The sequence below is a fragment of the Myotis lucifugus genome, unplaced genomic scaffold (assembly GCF_000147115.1).
Source record: "Myotis lucifugus unplaced genomic scaffold, Myoluc2.0 scaffold_790, whole genome shotgun sequence".
NCBI lineage: Eukaryota > Metazoa > Chordata > Mammalia > Chiroptera > Vespertilionidae > Myotis > Myotis lucifugus.
The window spans coordinates 213,868-230,090 of NW_005871838.1; the positions used below are offsets into that span (position 1 = coordinate 213,868).

General features: G+C 55.6%; 1 protein-coding gene across 2 annotated transcripts; it reads left to right on the top strand.

Moving 5' to 3' along the window:
• The first annotated feature begins 111 nt into the window (after positions 1 to 111).
• Positions 112 to 15,464, top strand: ZNF664 (zinc finger protein 664). 2 transcript variants are annotated; one of them, XM_014448254.2, is made up of 3 exons: positions 117 to 249; positions 11,633 to 11,687; positions 11,789 to 15,464. In XM_014448254.2, exon 3 carries the CDS (start codon positions 12,369 to 12,371, stop codon positions 13,152 to 13,154), a length of 786 nt encoding a protein of 261 aa, XP_014303740.1. In that variant the 5' UTR covers positions 117 to 249; positions 11,633 to 11,687; positions 11,789 to 12,368; the 3' UTR covers positions 13,155 to 15,464. The 2 variants fall into 2 exon arrangements, with proteins under 2 accessions (XP_006106322.1, XP_014303740.1); XM_006106260.3 differs by lacking the exon at positions 11,633 to 11,687 and having other exon boundaries at positions 112 to 249.
• Positions 15,465 to 16,223: the final 759 nt, after the last annotated feature.

Sequence of the window (16,223 nt, forward strand, 5' to 3'; positions counted from 1 at the left end):
GGGGCCCGAGGCGCGGCGCCTTGGAGCCTTCCCGGCGGGTCCCGGGAGAGGCCGCCATGGCCGGGCCGGGGCGTGTTGCGGGGCCGGGGCGGCGGCGGGGCCTCGCTGCAGGGTGCGCTGTGGTTTTGCAGAGCCGGCGGCCCGGAGCCCGACGAGGCGCCCTGCGCAGGTGACGAGGAGCCCCGGCCCGGAGCGGCCGCCGCGGGACGCCTCCATTGTCTGACCGCGGCCGGGGCCGGGCCTCCCCAGGTAAAGCGGCGGCAGCGCGGCGAGGGGGATCCCCCCTCTTTCGGGACTTGGGGTTCCGTCCCGTCCCTGCTTCTGATAAACTCAGTATGTCCACCTCCCGGACACCCCCTTCCCCCCAGGTCCGGGCTCATTTGCCAGGTCACCTCTCGTCCCCCCAAAACTCGGCCCCTTTGGGGAGCCCTCCCTGCGGGGCTCAGCTACCCGCTCCTCTGGCCGAGCGCTTGCTTAGTGGTTGTCTTACCGCAACAAAGGAGCCAGAAACTAGAAAGAAAGAAAAAAAGAAACCCCCAGCTATTGCTTTTTCTGTTGTCGTTGAAGGAACGTTTTGCGCTGTTGAGACCGTGTATTGTCTTCACAGGACCGACCTGGTTTTGTTTCCATGTTTTGTCTCCTCCTCTAGACGGGGACCCCACTTCCTGTCTTAGATGCATAGCAGGAAAGTGACCTTGTTCCCCCCGAACCCCCGCCCCCGCCCCCAGGTTAAACTGTTTTAAATTAATTGTAAACCCCCGCCCCCCCCCCCAGGTTAAACTGTTTTAAATTAATTGTAAACGAGTCGAGTCGTTCGTTTTTCTTGGTAGAAATGCAAACATCACCGAGAGGGCTCAAGTCTTTGCCGACCAGCCCGTCTGCAGAGTTAACTGCCGTGTGTCCTTGTAGATCGATTAGAGCCTTGCACGGCCTTTGTTTTCGCATCGGCCAGGGCACCGCCGTCCACTGCAGCCAGAGAACGGCTGCCTCGCGTCCCCTGCTTCCTCCCCTAGTCCGGGTGGACCGCGGCTTATTCCGCCATTTCCTGGACTGGTGGCAATTTAAGCTCCAACTTTATATCTGAAGCAGCCTTTCGGGTGGTGGCTGGTGGGGAAGTGCAGTGTCAGTGAAGGTGCACGAAGGACACCAGTTACAGAGAGTTCGGGAAGCTCTCGGTTACCAGCCCCGCAGCCCCTCCCCCTGCCCCAGCTCGTTAGGACCCCCCTGCTCTCAAGTCCCGTGACCTTGGGCAGGACTCCATCCTCCCAACCTCGGTTTTCTGTCCTGTCCCTGGTGGTAATACCTGCTCTGTTTACGCCACGGGGTTCAGTGACACGGAGTATGTGAAAGTGCTTTGTAGAGTGTAACCTGCTATATAAATGTTGGTTTTATTAGCTTTTACGACCCAAAGGAATTTTTTATTTGTGATATAATTTATATTTTCTCTTTGACCAGATGTGTGTATTACAGAATACCAGAGATCGCCAAGTTTGCCTTTTAATTCGTGATTTTGTTATTAATTTTTATCAAGTGCTGTTAATACTTACACTTCTTAAAGGATATTTTACAAAGCACATGTTTTCTAGTGCTTTACATGCCATAAAAAATAAGGCGTATAAGTTCGTTGACTACAAGTGAAGTATCAGCAAACTGAACACGGCATCAAACAAAACTCTCATAATCTTGTAACAAAACCTATTTCCGAGTGAGAGAAACGCATGCACGCTGTCCTGCGGCGGCCACAGCGGTTGTGTTTGCTTTCACGTCCATCGGGTAAAATGGACTCTTCCTGAGTTTGTAGGCAGCATCAGAAAGAGTTCAGCATGTAAATAGTGACTGAATGGTGGGATGGATGTCGTTTTAAGATGTGAGAGATGCAGTTAAGGGTCTTGTAAGTATTTTTCTTTCATTCAGATATGCTGGAGGGCTTGTAGTGTGGCCAGAAAAATCAGCGAGTCCTGGTCCTGGTGGGAGCTTATAATCTGCGGTGGAGGGGATGGAAATGAAAGGCAGGCCTCAGGCTGCTCTGTGATCCCCAACGGGCATCTGCCCTAGGAGGGGACGAGAGGGCCCGGAAAGATCCATCCTTCCGCCCTCCCTTCCTCCCCCCACCTCTCTCTCTCTTCACAGAAGTAAGATTTCAGCTGAGATCTGAGGGCGAGTAGGCGTCCGTGTAGAGTGATGTCCGTGTAGAGTGACGTGGGGCATAATCTCCCGGGCAGGGGAACGGCATGGGGAAGAACGGCATGGGGAAGGCCTGGAGGGGAAGCGCTTTGCCCGCTCCAGGACCTGAAGGATGACTGGTGGTTACGCAGGCGAGGGGAGCGTGCGGCCAGGCAGGGTCTGTAGGGTGGGTTCGGGGTGTTTTATCTGAGGGGAACTGGAAGCCGTCGCCAGGGCCGGGTTTTAAGCAGAGGAGTGACATAATCAGCTTTGCATTTTCAGACAGCCGCTCCAGCTGCTACACGCAGAGTGTGGGGGTGGGAGTGGAAGTGGGGGAGGCCAGGGAGGCCCTTTCGGAGGTCTGTCTGGACGAGAGGGGTCTTTACCCTGGAGTTCACATTGAATTCAAACTACCAACTAAACTAAGGTCAAAATAGATATTCTTTTTTTCAAAAGCCCTCATTTTTTTTATAAAGTGGAAAGAAAAGGCACATTTTTAATGCAAAAAACACATAAATGTTAATTGTCCACATTATACTGAACAAGAAAATAATCAAATTTAAAATTGGGAAATTAACACGGGTTTTCTAAGTCTTGTCAAAACAGTAATACACGAAGTAAGAGTGCGGTGAGGGTCTGAAATGAAAAAAAGGGAAATATGTTGTAGGTGCTATTGGCTACAACAATGAGAGTTTCTGAAAAACAGACCAAAAAACGTGAGGATGTGATTGAGTACAGAATGCATACGTAAAATTCATAGCTTCCTGAGCACCAAACAACCTGGCAGAAACTAAAACGGAAAAGAAAGAACAGGCTCTGCTTCCACTGCAGCAGAAAACACACACGGGGGTCCGATCTGACCGGGACAAGTGTGATCAACGTGAAGGGAGCTCTGAAACTGCAAAGGCAGCTCGGATCCCAGCATGTGGTGTCTGAGCAGAGAACTGGACAGAGGAATTATGAGGAACGAAGTAGCTTTAAAAAGCAAGGTAGATGAGTGTGTATTGGCGTGGCCTGGGTGGATGTGTAGGATATATTACTAAGCCAAAACAAATTTAATTTTTTGTAAGATCCCCAAAAAAGAAAGAAAACTGTGTATGTGTTCTGAATAAATATAGGAAAAGTTTGAGAACCAAAATATTTGAGAAGGATACGTTGTAACTACTGAGGAAAAGGCATAGGGGAGACAGATTTTTTTAAAAAAATGTTTTTGTTGGTTTCAGAGAGGAAGGGAGAGAGAGAGAGAGATGGATGGATACATCAGTGATGGGAGAGAAGCATTGATCGGCTGCCTCCTGCATACCCCACACTGGGGATCGAGCCCGAAACCCAGGCGTGTGCCCTTGACCGGGTCGAACCCAGGACCCTTCAGTCCACAGGCTGACACTCAACCACTGAGCCAAACCAGCTAGGGCAGTAGAATTATTTTTAAGGGTGAGTTTGTAGAATGATTAAGTTATGATTCATCAGCTCTGTAATGTAGGGCTATTAAAATGTTTATGTAGAAAGTGTATTAAAATTTTAATGACAGAGTTAAGTGGAATAAAACCAGGACACGAAATTACATACACGATAAGATTAAAACTCTTAAAAATCCTAACAACTGTCCACAAAAACCTATGGAGAATAGTCTAGAAGAAATTAGGTGAGAATCTTAAAAATTGTATACATTGGGAAATAGCATGTTGGGTGATTTTAAAAATTTACTTTTTTGGGTCTTTTCTAAGACTCTGTATTACGTTTATGGTGGAACATTTAGTTTTAGGGAGCACATGTATCTGGGACCTACGGTAGCTGCATGGTGAGTAGGTGTGTGCACTTGGAAGATGAGGTCTGCCCTGTCACAGGAAGGCAGGCTCTATCCCAGGGGTGGGCAAACTTTTTGACTCGAGGGCCACAATGGGTTCTTAAACTGGACCGGAGGGCCGGAACAAAAGCATGGATGGAGTGTTTGTGTGAACTAAGATAAATTCAAAGTAAACATCATTACATAAAAGGGTATGGTCTTTTTTTTTTTTTAGTTTTATTCATTTCAAACGGGCCGGATCCGGCTCACGGGCCGTAGTTTGCCCACGGCTGCTCTAAACTGTTCCCTGAAATCGGCTTAGCTAAGGGGTTTTGTTGTTAGTGGAGCATTTGGAATAAGCTGGAATGAATTTGTTACTTCCAGTATTTGGAGGAGAATTGCTTCCTAACAATATGCAGAATAAGAATGGTTCCATCTTCTAATTTTGTACTCGTGGAATAAATGCAGAAGCTTGAACCCGGGCCTGGGATTTCCTGGTTTGACTCTTGTTCACCGCTGCGTTTCTAACACGGAGAGGCCGTCAGGGAGCAAGTGGGACTTCACAGGCTTTCGGGATGAGGAGGGGGCAGCCGGACCAGGGGCAGAGCATGGAGAGCACAGTCGTGAAGCAGGGTCTGCAAGGGGTGTGCACGGTCGGGGCGGCTGAGCAGGTTCTAGAGCAGGGGTCCTCAAACTACGGCCCGCGGGCCACATGCAAATACAAATATTGTATTTGTTCCCGTTTTGTTTTTTTACTTCAAAATAAGATATGTGCAGTGTGCATAGGAATTTGTTCATAGTTTTTTTTTAAACTATAGTCAGGCCTTCCAGCGGTCTGAGGGACCATGAACTGGCCCCCTGTTTAAAAAGTTTGAGGACCCCTGTTCTAGAGGGATGACCAGGTGCTCCTGGGGTTCCGCAGGGGATCCTGGGAGTGGGGAGTAGCATGTGGTTTAGTGGACGCCCAGGCCACGAGTGTGTCACAGAAGGGAGATGTTCGAGAATGTGTAAGGGCCCCGGGAGCATATACCATAATCCACATCTGAGGGGAAGGGTGGAAGTCGGAAGCCGTCCCCGAGAAAGTGCCGTCCGGTCGCACCCGGAAGGTGAACGGGACAGAAGTGGGAAGGCCTGGAGGTAGAAGGAGCTGGGGGCGGAGGGGAGGCTGTGGTTGAGGCCAAGAGACGTTCGGTGTGGCTGAACTAGAGCTGATGGGCAGCGGTGAGAGAGGGCGAGGACAGGTGAGGAGGAGATAACGTCGCCCAGAGTGTCAGCGCCGCACAAATAAGTCAGGAAATTACACCGAGCGTTCACTGCCGGGGAACAGTTGTGAGCAGGGCGGGACAACCCGTTTTGCATTTGAGAAAGATGACGTCAGAGTGGGCAGGTGAGGGGGAGGCAAGATGGGAGGCTTTTGTAGGATCGGGGAAGAGGGCTTGGGCGGGCCTGGTGGGGTCAGAACCAGTCCCGCCTGGCGCCTGGGGGCAGGGGGCCCTTCTCTAGCTGGGGAGGTAGGAGGCTTCGGGGGGTGACAGGGATGGACAGGCTGCGTAGAAAGGGCGCGTGGACCTGCAGGTTCTTCCCAAAGAGGATTTGCAGGGGATGATTTCCTGCTGCAGATCTGGGCTTTGCTGTGCGCACGAGTAGGCGCTGGGCACACATCCATTCCTGAAATCAGCGTGGCTGTGCTTTTCTTGGGATGTAATTATCCTCCTAAATCGTTTAACGTTGGAGAATGTTGTCCAGCTTAGACCGGGCCGTCAGCATCTTTCACATGGAGAACCCCGACTCTGGGCAACGTCGCATTGTCTCGGGTTCATCGGGCTAAACTCTGCCTCTCTGAGCAGGTGGTGGTTTCTCTGAAGAGCTGGGGGTCCTGTTGTCAGACCGATTGGTGTGATCTCTCTTGATGCTGTCGAACTGGTCCCTCCCGTAAGGAGGCCGGCCAGGCCAGGGAGAGTCCACCTGGCCATTGGAAGTTGTCTTAGTGCATTCACACTGCGTAACAAACCGCCACCGCCTGGGTGGCTCAGACAACAAGCATTCCTTTCTCACAGCTCCGGAGCTGCAAGTCCAAGATCAGGGTGCCGTAGAGTCAGTGTCTGGCAAGGGCCCACTCCTGGTCCGTAGACCTCCATCCTCCCTCTGTGTCCTCACGGCGGCAGGGGTGAGGGAGCTCTCTGGGGTCCTCCCAAAGGCTCCATCTCCTGGTGCCATCACATGGGGATCAGGTTTCATCGTATGAATTGGGGGGAGGGGGGACACAAACATTCTGGCTGCGGCAGGAGGATAGCCACTGCCAGCTCACTCAGTCCCCACCTCCCAGCGGGCCTCAGGAGGAGAGTCTGAGCGGCTCCGCTTTGGTCCACGTTCACTGCCGTCCGGTTCATGGTTGTGGGCCTTGGGGAGCAGGTTCGCCTGGCGGAGTAACTGAGCCTGCAGGCTGGCCGTGCGTGCCGACGAGGGGACTGGTGCGAGTGGCGTCCTGGCACCCGAGGAGGGACTTCCGGGACGGACAGGACCCGGAGTTTGAAATGGTTCAGGGGTGTGACCAAGGGCACTAGGCTTGGCCAGTTGAAGTCATTTAGCCAGTTTGAGAGCATTGGTCCAGTTCTTCCCCAGGAGGAGTCACCGGCTGGGAGACCAGCAGCTTTGGCGGATTCCCATTTGCTCCTGGAAGAGAGGTTTAAAGAATGAGCCTAGCCTGGCGTCGTATCAGCAGCACGCAGAGTCCATGCATTGCTTCCCAGCAGGCGGGTTTCCGCACCTCCATTCCCACTGGAACGCCCCGTCTGTCACCCGAGACTTTCAGTAAAGCCGTCCTGGAGCTCATTTATCTTTCATGCCCCTGCAAGTTCAGGTTCATCAAATAATCATTGCTTATTTCCACGTCTTGCTCTGCGGTGCCTCCCACGGTCCTGTGACAGGTCTTATGAAGACGGCCTTGAGCCAGAGCAAACCTGTCCTGAAGGTGATGCAGCTGCCCTGAGGGGAGCGGGGAGACAGTCAGGAAGTCGCCGGGGCTCCTGTCTTCTGCACACTAAGCCCCGGTACGTCCCTTATTCAAACTTATTTTTAGATGCACAGTTCAAGCATGCAGGGTTGAGCCTCACAGGATTTAAGAACATTTCACGGATTCCGAGTACTTGGCATCAGCTGGCAAACAAGCCAGGCTTCTCGGCTCACCCTTCTTCAGTAACTTCGGGCCTGGGGGCGGCCCCATCTCACAGCTAGAACCAGGGGAGCTGCAGAACGCAGGCTTCGAGGCTTCATGACATGAAATTCAAGTTCCTAAGGGCTTCTGACAAGTGCTGGGTGCCCTCTGCAGACGTGCAGCCGTGAGAACAGGGTCCTGCAGAAGGTCTCTAACCGCCGGGGCAGGAACCCATCGAGATGGCGGCGCTGGTGGGGGTGTCATTTGGGAGCAGAGGGAGCCCACGTGCACCTCTGGAGCTCTCCAAGCAGAGTGAGGGCGTGTGTAGCAAGAGCGGTCCCGGAGGCAGTGGGATCAGAGGGAGCCAGCGGTGTGGGGGGAGGTGGGCAGTGGCTACATTGTTTCTGTTTTGCAAGATGACTATACTGTTAACACTACTAAACTGTACGCTTAAAAATGGTGAAGATTCTAAACTTTTTGTTTTTTTACAATTTTAAAAAATGCATTAAAAAAATAGCCAGAGTCCCAGATCCCAAACTTCTTGACCTGCCACCTGCTGTGACACTCCCGCGCCCAGTGTCCTGAGGACAGCCTTGCTGACAGCCACGTGGCATTTCTGTGGCATCCCCAGGCCCAGCCCCGTCCCCTCCGCTAGTGAGCCGGGCCTCGTGGGGCCTCGGGCTTTCCTTTGGCTTCTGCCGAGGGTGGCGCGAGGCCTCCCGTGCTGTCCCTTTCTTTCTGGGCCCGAACGCGGACTTTGTCCCTCTGGGTCTCTGTTCCCAGCAGTGGGAGGAGGAAGCGGCTTAATAACTGAGCGTCCTCCTCTGAGATGGGAGTCACTGGAGCTCACACCTGCCACCCCCAGCTCCTGCCGCCCAGAGCAGGGCCCCGCTGTCCCTCGAGGGAGACAGACCACAGAGTCCGGCAGAGGGAACGGACAGGAGCGGCCAGTCCTGCAGCCAGAGGACGCGGGGCCTCTGCTGTCCCCAGCACGCTGACTCCCGGGCGCCCTGCCTGTGTCCTGAAGGGTCCTTTCCAGCAGTCCCCGTCGGTGTCCCCTGCAGAGGCACTGACCCCGCCCCATGCCCGTCCGCATTACTGAACTGACGTAGGTCTTACTCCCCATCCCCAGAGGAGTCCCCGCTGAAGGTCGCCCGGCTGGGAAGTGTCAGGCCCAGAACTGAACTTGGGACCTGCAGTCCAGTGTCTCGCCCGCCAAGTTATCTCGCTTCCTCGCAGGTGCAGGTGCAGTGCAGGTGCAGGTGCAGTGCAGGTGCGCACTCACCAGCCGGGGAGAGAACCTGGTGGGGGGCGGGGGGGTGTCGATAAAGGCAGATGCTTTTAAATCAGCCCCGGGGGCAGGGAGCGTCCAGGGGAACTGGCACTGAGCCCGCGGAGGAGGGACCCTGATTACAGGGAGGGGGGTCCTGGGTCTGGGAGCCTCTGCAGAAAAGGGACGGATGTGTCACTCGAAGTAAGGGAACGAGGAAGCGCGTGTACTCAGGCCGCTGCCCTGGGCACTCCCATAGGCGCTTCCCAGTCACCTGCTCTGGTCCTCACAGCCGGGCCTGCAGCTGTTGTCAGCTGTGTGTTCTGATTGGTTCAAGATGAGCCGCGAGCACATCCACGGGGTAAGCCAGGCCTGCCCTGCGCCGTCCGGGGGTCGAGTCTGTGGAGGACTTGGCGGGAGGAAAGCACGTGTGTGCTCTGGTCTGCCTGCCGTTCCCTCAGGCGCACGTCTCCCTTCACCGTGTGGGGCGGTGGTGCCCGGCCCTCTGACTGGGGAGCCCACCCCCCACGGCGGCTCCCCGAGACCACCCAGGGCGGTTCGGCGCACTCAGCACAGCTGGGCGACGTGTCTGCATGGACATCTTTGATGAGCGTTGTGTCCCTGCTGGGCCAAGTTCCATGAGGGAGGGCGCCCATTACATTTCTGCTCTCTGTCCAGGCGCGGGGCCTGGCACAGTTAGACACTCAGGAGACATCTGTGCTTGGATGAGTGGAGGACAGAGCTGAAGGAGGGGAGACATTGCTGATGGGGGAGCTCACTAAGCGCGGGAAGCAGGGAGAGGCGAGGCCAACAAGGAGGCAGGCACACAGTGACCCTGAGGAGGCGGTGCTGGGGCTGAGACCTGGGTGTGAGAGACTGACTCTCGGAGGATGGGGCAAAGCGTGGGCCCGGGGGTGGGGAGGAGAAACAGGCTGGGCAGGTCTGAGGGTGAGAAAGGCTGGAGGAGGTGAGATGGGTAGAGCCAGTGGCCAGCACCTGCCCAACCTGAAGGCTGTAGGGGGGGGAGGGGCAGGGGTGAAGCAGAGAGACGTGATGGAGAGGCTGTGGGCAGTCTGCGCCTGGCAGGGGGGCGCAGTGGCGGTGGAGAGACGGGGAAGGGGGCTGACCTGGGTGGGTCAGTGCAGTGCAGGGAGATGCGGGGTTGGTGAGGAGGAGCAGTTTGAGGGGTTGGGTTTGGAAAGGTTATTTGGGGTGTCTGTAGCCGGGCTGCAGATGAAGCTAGAAGCCGAGCTCACGATGTGGCTGAGTTACTGGCGAGGTTGTAGACTCGGAGGAGAGGGGTCCCCCGTCGGAGCCCTGGAGCAGCCCTACATGTTGAGGTCGGGCAGGGCAGGAGTCTCCAGTGAAGGCGACGTGGTGGGCAAGGTGGGGGTGCCAGGCAGGCCAGGGGGACAGCGTGTCACAGTCCCAAATCCCGGAACTGCCTCGTCGGCACCGGGTGCCTTGAGCACGCCTCGGCCTCCCGAGCTGTGGCCGTGGGCCTCATGCTGTCCCTGTCAGCGGGGCGGTCCAGGTCGGCGGCCTCCATGGTGCTGTCACAGCTGCGGGCTCACCCGGGACTCCTCCAGGGCTCAGCCTCTGCTCCGCCGCTGGCTGGCGCGTGACGTCTCGTGCCGAGGCCTCGGGCTGCTGCCGCCTTCAGGACCTCTCTCCCGCCGAGTCAGGCGGTTAGTCTTGATTCCGTCGCGGCCAGAACTAAGTGCGATCCACACCAGTTGGCTTTCTGGACCTCCGTGTCCATGCTGAGCGGTCATCCTCTGATGGTGCCCTCTCCTCCCAACGTCCTGGCGCCTGGGTGCCTGCAGCTGTACCACGGCAGGTGCTGCCTCAGGTGTCAGCTGGGGCGTCAGTCCTGCCCTGTGTTTGCCGAGATCTCGGGGTTCATCTCTAGAAGCGTGATTACCAGGCCAAAGGATCGGTGCGTGCATACTTTTTTCTAGACATAAACTATTTTTGCTGAAACTTTGCTTATGTAGTTGAATTTTATTATCTTAACACATTCATCTAGAAAAAATCGCTTTATTTTGCTATTAAAAATACTTTTTAAAAATGTGTTTTTATTGATTTCAGAGAGGAAGGGAGAGGGGGAGAGAGAGAGAGAGAGAGAGAGAGAGAGAGAGAGAGAGAAGCATCAATGGTGAGAGAGAGAATCATGGACCGGCTGCCTTCTGCACGCTCCACACTTGGGGATCGAGCCTGCAACCCGGGCCTATGCCCTTGACCAGAATCAAACCCGGGACCCTTCAGTCCATAGGCTGACGCTCTATCCACTGAGCCAAACCAGCCCGGGCTATTTGCCACTTTAATGTGAAAGAAATCTCCTTAAACACCCCCGTCCCTCCTCTGTGGAGTGTATTGCTGAAAGTGCTCTTCTGTTGGGTCCATTTCTGTTGACTGACTGCACTGTCACCGAGTATAGAACACGAGATGAAACGGTGGCTGAGGCGTGATCCTGAACCTCAGGAGACTGCAGGTGGAACATGGGAGTTACTTTCTTCTGTTTGCTCCTCATTCTGCTGGCTGTATGTTTGTCCCATGTTGGTGCCAAAAGACTGGAAGAGGCGCTGGGAATCGTTGCCGCAGGGTCTGGGGGGCAGAGAGGGCGTAGGGGAGCCTCGGGGATGCGCTCACCCGGTGGGGCTCCTCCCTTCACTGACTGGACGGCTGCGCACGGTGCCGGGCACTTGCATCATGGCTCAGGGGACAGGTCAGACCGGGAGCTTTGGGGTCTGACGGTGCTGCTGCTGGGAGGGGCGCTCGGGAGGGATTCCCTAGGGCCTCACTGGGCCTCTGTGGGGGCAGCTGACAGCGATGCAGGGGGGAAGGAGGTCAGGCACAGGAGGAGCATGTGCAAGACTGAAACAAAGTGGGGGCGGGGGAAGGCCGGGCAGGACTCGGCGTTTTAGTTCATCAGGATTTTCAGTTCATCAGGAAACCTCAGGACAGAAACAAGGGAGCGCATCTGATACCACACATCACGTGTCCGCTCTCCCTGGGGACTGCAGGGCGGCTCTGACGTGGCGTGTTAGCTGCGGAAACAGCAGTATTGTCCCCCAAAGTCCCAGGTGGGGGTGCTCCTTCTGGTCCTGTATGCGGACGGCTGTTCCTCGTGCTCACGGGGCCTTCTGCGGGCTCCTTTCCCAGTAGCGCCCGCTGCGCTCAGGCCCCGCAGGGAGTGGTGGTGCTGGCTGTGACGTGCTGTGCGCAGGAGCATGACATCTGCACCTTCTCTCTTCAGACCTGCACCCCACGGACAGCGCTCGGGAAGAGAGTCCCTCCGCGGGCGCAGGCAGGTCTGTGCTGCTCTCACGTTGGCATCCGCTTCATCACGGAACCGGCAGCAGTGCCCTGGGCAGCCAGGCCCTTTCACCGTGTCTGTTTGTTTCTGTCGCAGGAGACTGGAGTGGCGCCTGGGCAGGGAGTCCTCAGCGGGAGGAGCCGCACACCTGGGCCCCAGGAGCTGGCTTCCGGGGAAGGCTCCGGCGGATGTGCAGGAGGCGGGATGTCACACTGACTCTTCCCGGGGAGCCTGCGGGGGCCCGAGACCAGCACGCAGCCTCTCGGCCTGGCGGCGAGGGACACTGTGCACCGCCGTCTCTGCGTGAGAAGTGCGAGGCCGTCCACACGAGGGAGCTTCCAGGGGCTTCCAAACGCCCGCCAAGGCCTGCAGCCGGAGCCCGTGGAATGTTGACACTCGGGACCCAAAAGGGAGCTCGGCGTTCATGAGCCCAGGATTCGTGCGGGCGTGCGTGTCGCTGCATCGTCCGTAGAGACCGAGGGGAACACTATGCAGGAAGAAGCCTTCCTCAGGAAGGCAGGCAGGGCAGAGCTTAGGCCCACCTTGAACCCCCCGAGCAGAGCGAGCCTGAGATAAGCCGCCAGCATGGCCAAGTGCGAGGCTCAGCGCCCTCGCGCCCTGTAACTGTAGTAGCCGCAGGAACTTTCTCCTCTGCGCCCGATACCAAATAGGAAACATGATCTACAAGTGCCCCATGTGTAGGGAGTTTTTCTCTGAGAGAGCAGACCTTTTCATGCATCAGAAAGTCCACACGGCCGAGAAGCCCCATAAGTGTGACAAGTGCGACAAGGGTTTCTTTCACATATCAGAGCTCCACATTCACTGGAGAGACCACACAGGAGAGAAGGTCTATAAATGCGATGATTGCGGTAAGGATTTCAGCACCACAACGAAACTTAACAGACATAAGAAAATCCACACAGTAGAAAAGCCCTATAAATGTTACGAGTGTGGCAAAGCCTTCAATTGGAGCTCACACCTTCAGATTCACATGAGAGTTCATACAGGCGAGAAACCCTATGTCTGCAGCGAGTGCGGGAGGGGCTTTAGTAATAGCTCAAACCTGTGCATGCATCAGAGAGTCCACACCGGAGAGAAACCCTTCAAATGCGAAGAGTGTGGGAAGGCCTTCCGGCACACTTCCAGCCTCTGCATGCATCAAAGGGTTCACACGGGGGAGAAGCCCTATAAATGTTACGAGTGTGGGAAGGCCTTCAGCCAGAGCTCTAGCCTCTGCATCCACCAGAGAGTGCACACTGGGGAGAAGCCCTACAGGTGCTGTGGGTGTGGGAAGGCCTTCAGCCAGAGCTCCAGCCTCTGCATCCACCAGAGAGTGCACACTGGGGAGAAGCCTTTTAAATGCGATGAGTGTGGGAAGGCCTTCAGCCAGAGCACCAGCCTCTGCATCCACCAGAGAGTGCACACAAAGGAGAGAAACCATCTCAAAATATCAGTTATATAGAGCGTTTTGCTAAGAGTTAAAAATCTTAAAACCCATAAGTGCCACTAGGAAGGAAACCCTATGAATACCTGCATTGACCCAAGAAATTGCTCCTGGAAGCCCCAGCAGAACGTTCTTTTTGAGGAGGTATAGGTGAGGCGGTTTGTTTTTAATTCCTACCAAGTGTGTTCCACAACTTGATGTCCCTCCGGGCGTCTGCCCAGGATGGGTTGTGAGGTCCCAGCCGTCTCCCATTCACGGAATGCGGTGGGGGTGTTTCCTGGGCTTCCGGCCCGATGCCTCTCTAGTTGAGTGCTACACAGGAAACCATGATCATCACCCAGCCTCCCGCGTCACCTCCCGCGGACACTTCACCCACCAGCAAGTGTCCGGGTACCCCTGTCAGGAGCTCAGGACCCCCTTCTCTGGATCAGCGTGTCAGTCAGTGCTTTGAAAGGGACCGCTCCCCGAGGCAGTGCTCTGGAATTTCTCCATAGATCCCACTGTCTGTCGCCCCACTTCCCTGTGTGTCCTCAAAGTCCTTTCCCAGAAGCACCACCCTTCCTAGATGGCATCCGATCTCACTAGGTTTCAGGCGGCTCGGGCGCCACTCGCGCGGCCCATCAGGAGTCATTGGCAGGCGCACGCTCCCTTAAACATTTTTTTTTTTAATTTTGTGGATTCTGCTAATCACTGTGTTCCTTCCTGTTAGACTTACTTTCTAGCGGCTCCATCACCTATTTCTAACTTGAACATTTTTTTTGGAAATAGCTGAATGCAAATAGGGAGGAGTAGGCAGAGTTGGAACTTTTCTGTGCCCAGATTGCCCTCAGGGGCTCCTTTGTGACTGGATCCTTCTGGGCCAGGGCAGCCCGCGGGGCTGGGTGGTGGGAGGAGCCACTGTTATAGTCTTGTCCCTGTGATTCTGGGCAGTGGCAGCCCGGAGCCCTCGGTGACCCCTTGGTTGAGGATTACCTATCGGTTCCTGTTTAGGCCTGAATGTCTTTGCTAGTTACCTTTTCTTCATTCATTCATTCAACGAGTATTTATTAAACACCTCCTCTGTGCCAGGCACTGTGCTGGGTGCAGGGAATGCCACTGAATCAGACAGACAAGGGCCCCTACTCATGGAATTTACTTCTGGTGGAGGAGACAGGCGATGAGTAAACAAACATAACGTAGTTTGAGGTAGTGATTAAGTGCTATGAAGAAAATAAACTGGGGTGATGATTTAAATCGAGGGTGGGAGGGCGGGGGTGGGGCATCCTTAGGTAGCAGTCGGGCAAGGCCTTTCTGGGGGTGGCGTTGGGCGGAGAGCAGAGGAGCTCTGGCTGGTGGAGCCCCCAAACCGCAGCGGGTGGACCTGCGGTGTTTGTGGAGAGGCGGGCGCTGAGGAGTGAGCAGTGAGGGGCAGGTCTTGGGTTCTAGGCCCTTTTCTTTATTTTTTTTTTTTTTTTAGGCTACATTGATATTAAACACTCATGTGGAGGAACTCAAGGAATGTCTAGACGACCAAAAGTCCCCAGTGACAACAAAAGCGGCCAGCGGCCAGCGGTGTCTGCCCGTCCTGTCGGCGCTGGCCCCACATGCAGCCCTTTGCTCAGGAAGTCGTGGGGAGTTACGGTCTCGAAGCTCGGACACGGGTGGCGTGTCCCCACGTGGTGTCTCCGTGGCACAGGTGGGAAACGAGCCACCAGAGCAGTCAGAAGTGCTGGCGGAGCTTGGGTTTCTCACGTGTGAGCTTTCTGTTGGGCTGGAAGGGGGCGGCTTAGAGGAGCACACGGTGGGCGGGCCGGGGAGCCAGGGGCCCCGGGGCTAACTGGTCACCGTCTTGGATTTGATCCAGATGTCGTCGCAAGTCTTGGGGGTCACACCCCACACGCTCCCCCTTCACCCAGAACGGCCGGCGCAGCCCCCACAGCCCCTTCCAGGCCGGTCCCCGACCGCAATGTACTGTAGCGTCTCTCTCATGTCCGGTAGCGCGAGGCTTAGGGGAGTAGCCTTCTAGTTGGTAGAGTTAGTGTTAGGACAGTGGGTTTGATTTCTAGCTTGATCACTGTTAGGGAGGGGAGCTTGGGCAGATGACTTGGCCTTCGAGTCTAGTTTCCTCCCCCACGAGGACGCTGGGCTCGGGACTCCGTTCCCAGCTCGCCTAGAGTTCTATATTTCTACATAGTTGAATTATTTTATCATGCTGTTGCTGGGAAACGACTAACACTTTTGAAGCTACTAATCTTATGTCGAGCTTTAAAGTCCATAATTGTCTTCAGAAAATATTATTTGACCTACAGTATGTCCAGATCAGTTTAATAAAATTACTTTATAACAGGGCTCTGTGCCTGGCCTGTGGTGTGTGAACTTCGTGGTCAGCGTGTGTGCGTGTGTGGACTCCGTGGTCAGCGTGTGTGCGTGTGTGTGAACTTGTGCACCAGGGCGACCATGTAATGTACAGTTGGAGATGGACACCTGGGGGGAGGGGTGGGGTGCTGGCCATACCTGAGTGAGGACCACAGGCCTACACGGGACCAAACCAGGGTCACAGCCCAGATGACTGAATGCACGAGGAGCAATTCCAAGAGGAGTCAGGTCCGCGGCCGGAGGCAGCGCCCCCTCCTGGGCAGCCCACCTTGGTGGTAGCTGTCCGTTTCCACGCTGGCATCACCCAGGGTTCCCACACATCCTCTCTTTGAAGAAAAACCGACACACACGACTCTGCCACGCCGACAATAGTTCACGTTCCCTGTGGGCCCATCGCGGTCATCGGTGGGGCCCCACGTGCCGTAGGCCAGGCCTGCCCCAGTCCCTGCTGGCCACCCCTGCTGGCCTGAGGACAGGTCCGCGCCCCACGGCCACAGCCTTGGGGGAGACAGCCCACACTGGCCCTTGGGCTGTGGGTAGTGGGGAAGAGAGGCCACACGTGGGCTCAATTGTCACCGTGGAGCCCTCCTGGTGCCCACAAGGACTGAGGGTGAGAGGTCAAGGTCGACGTCCAGTGAGTCTTTAGTCTCAGATAAAGCTGTTCCTGTTGCTTGGTGCTGTGTTCTCCCGTGTGTGGGTCGTGTCCCATGTCACTTGCCTGGAGTACAGTGT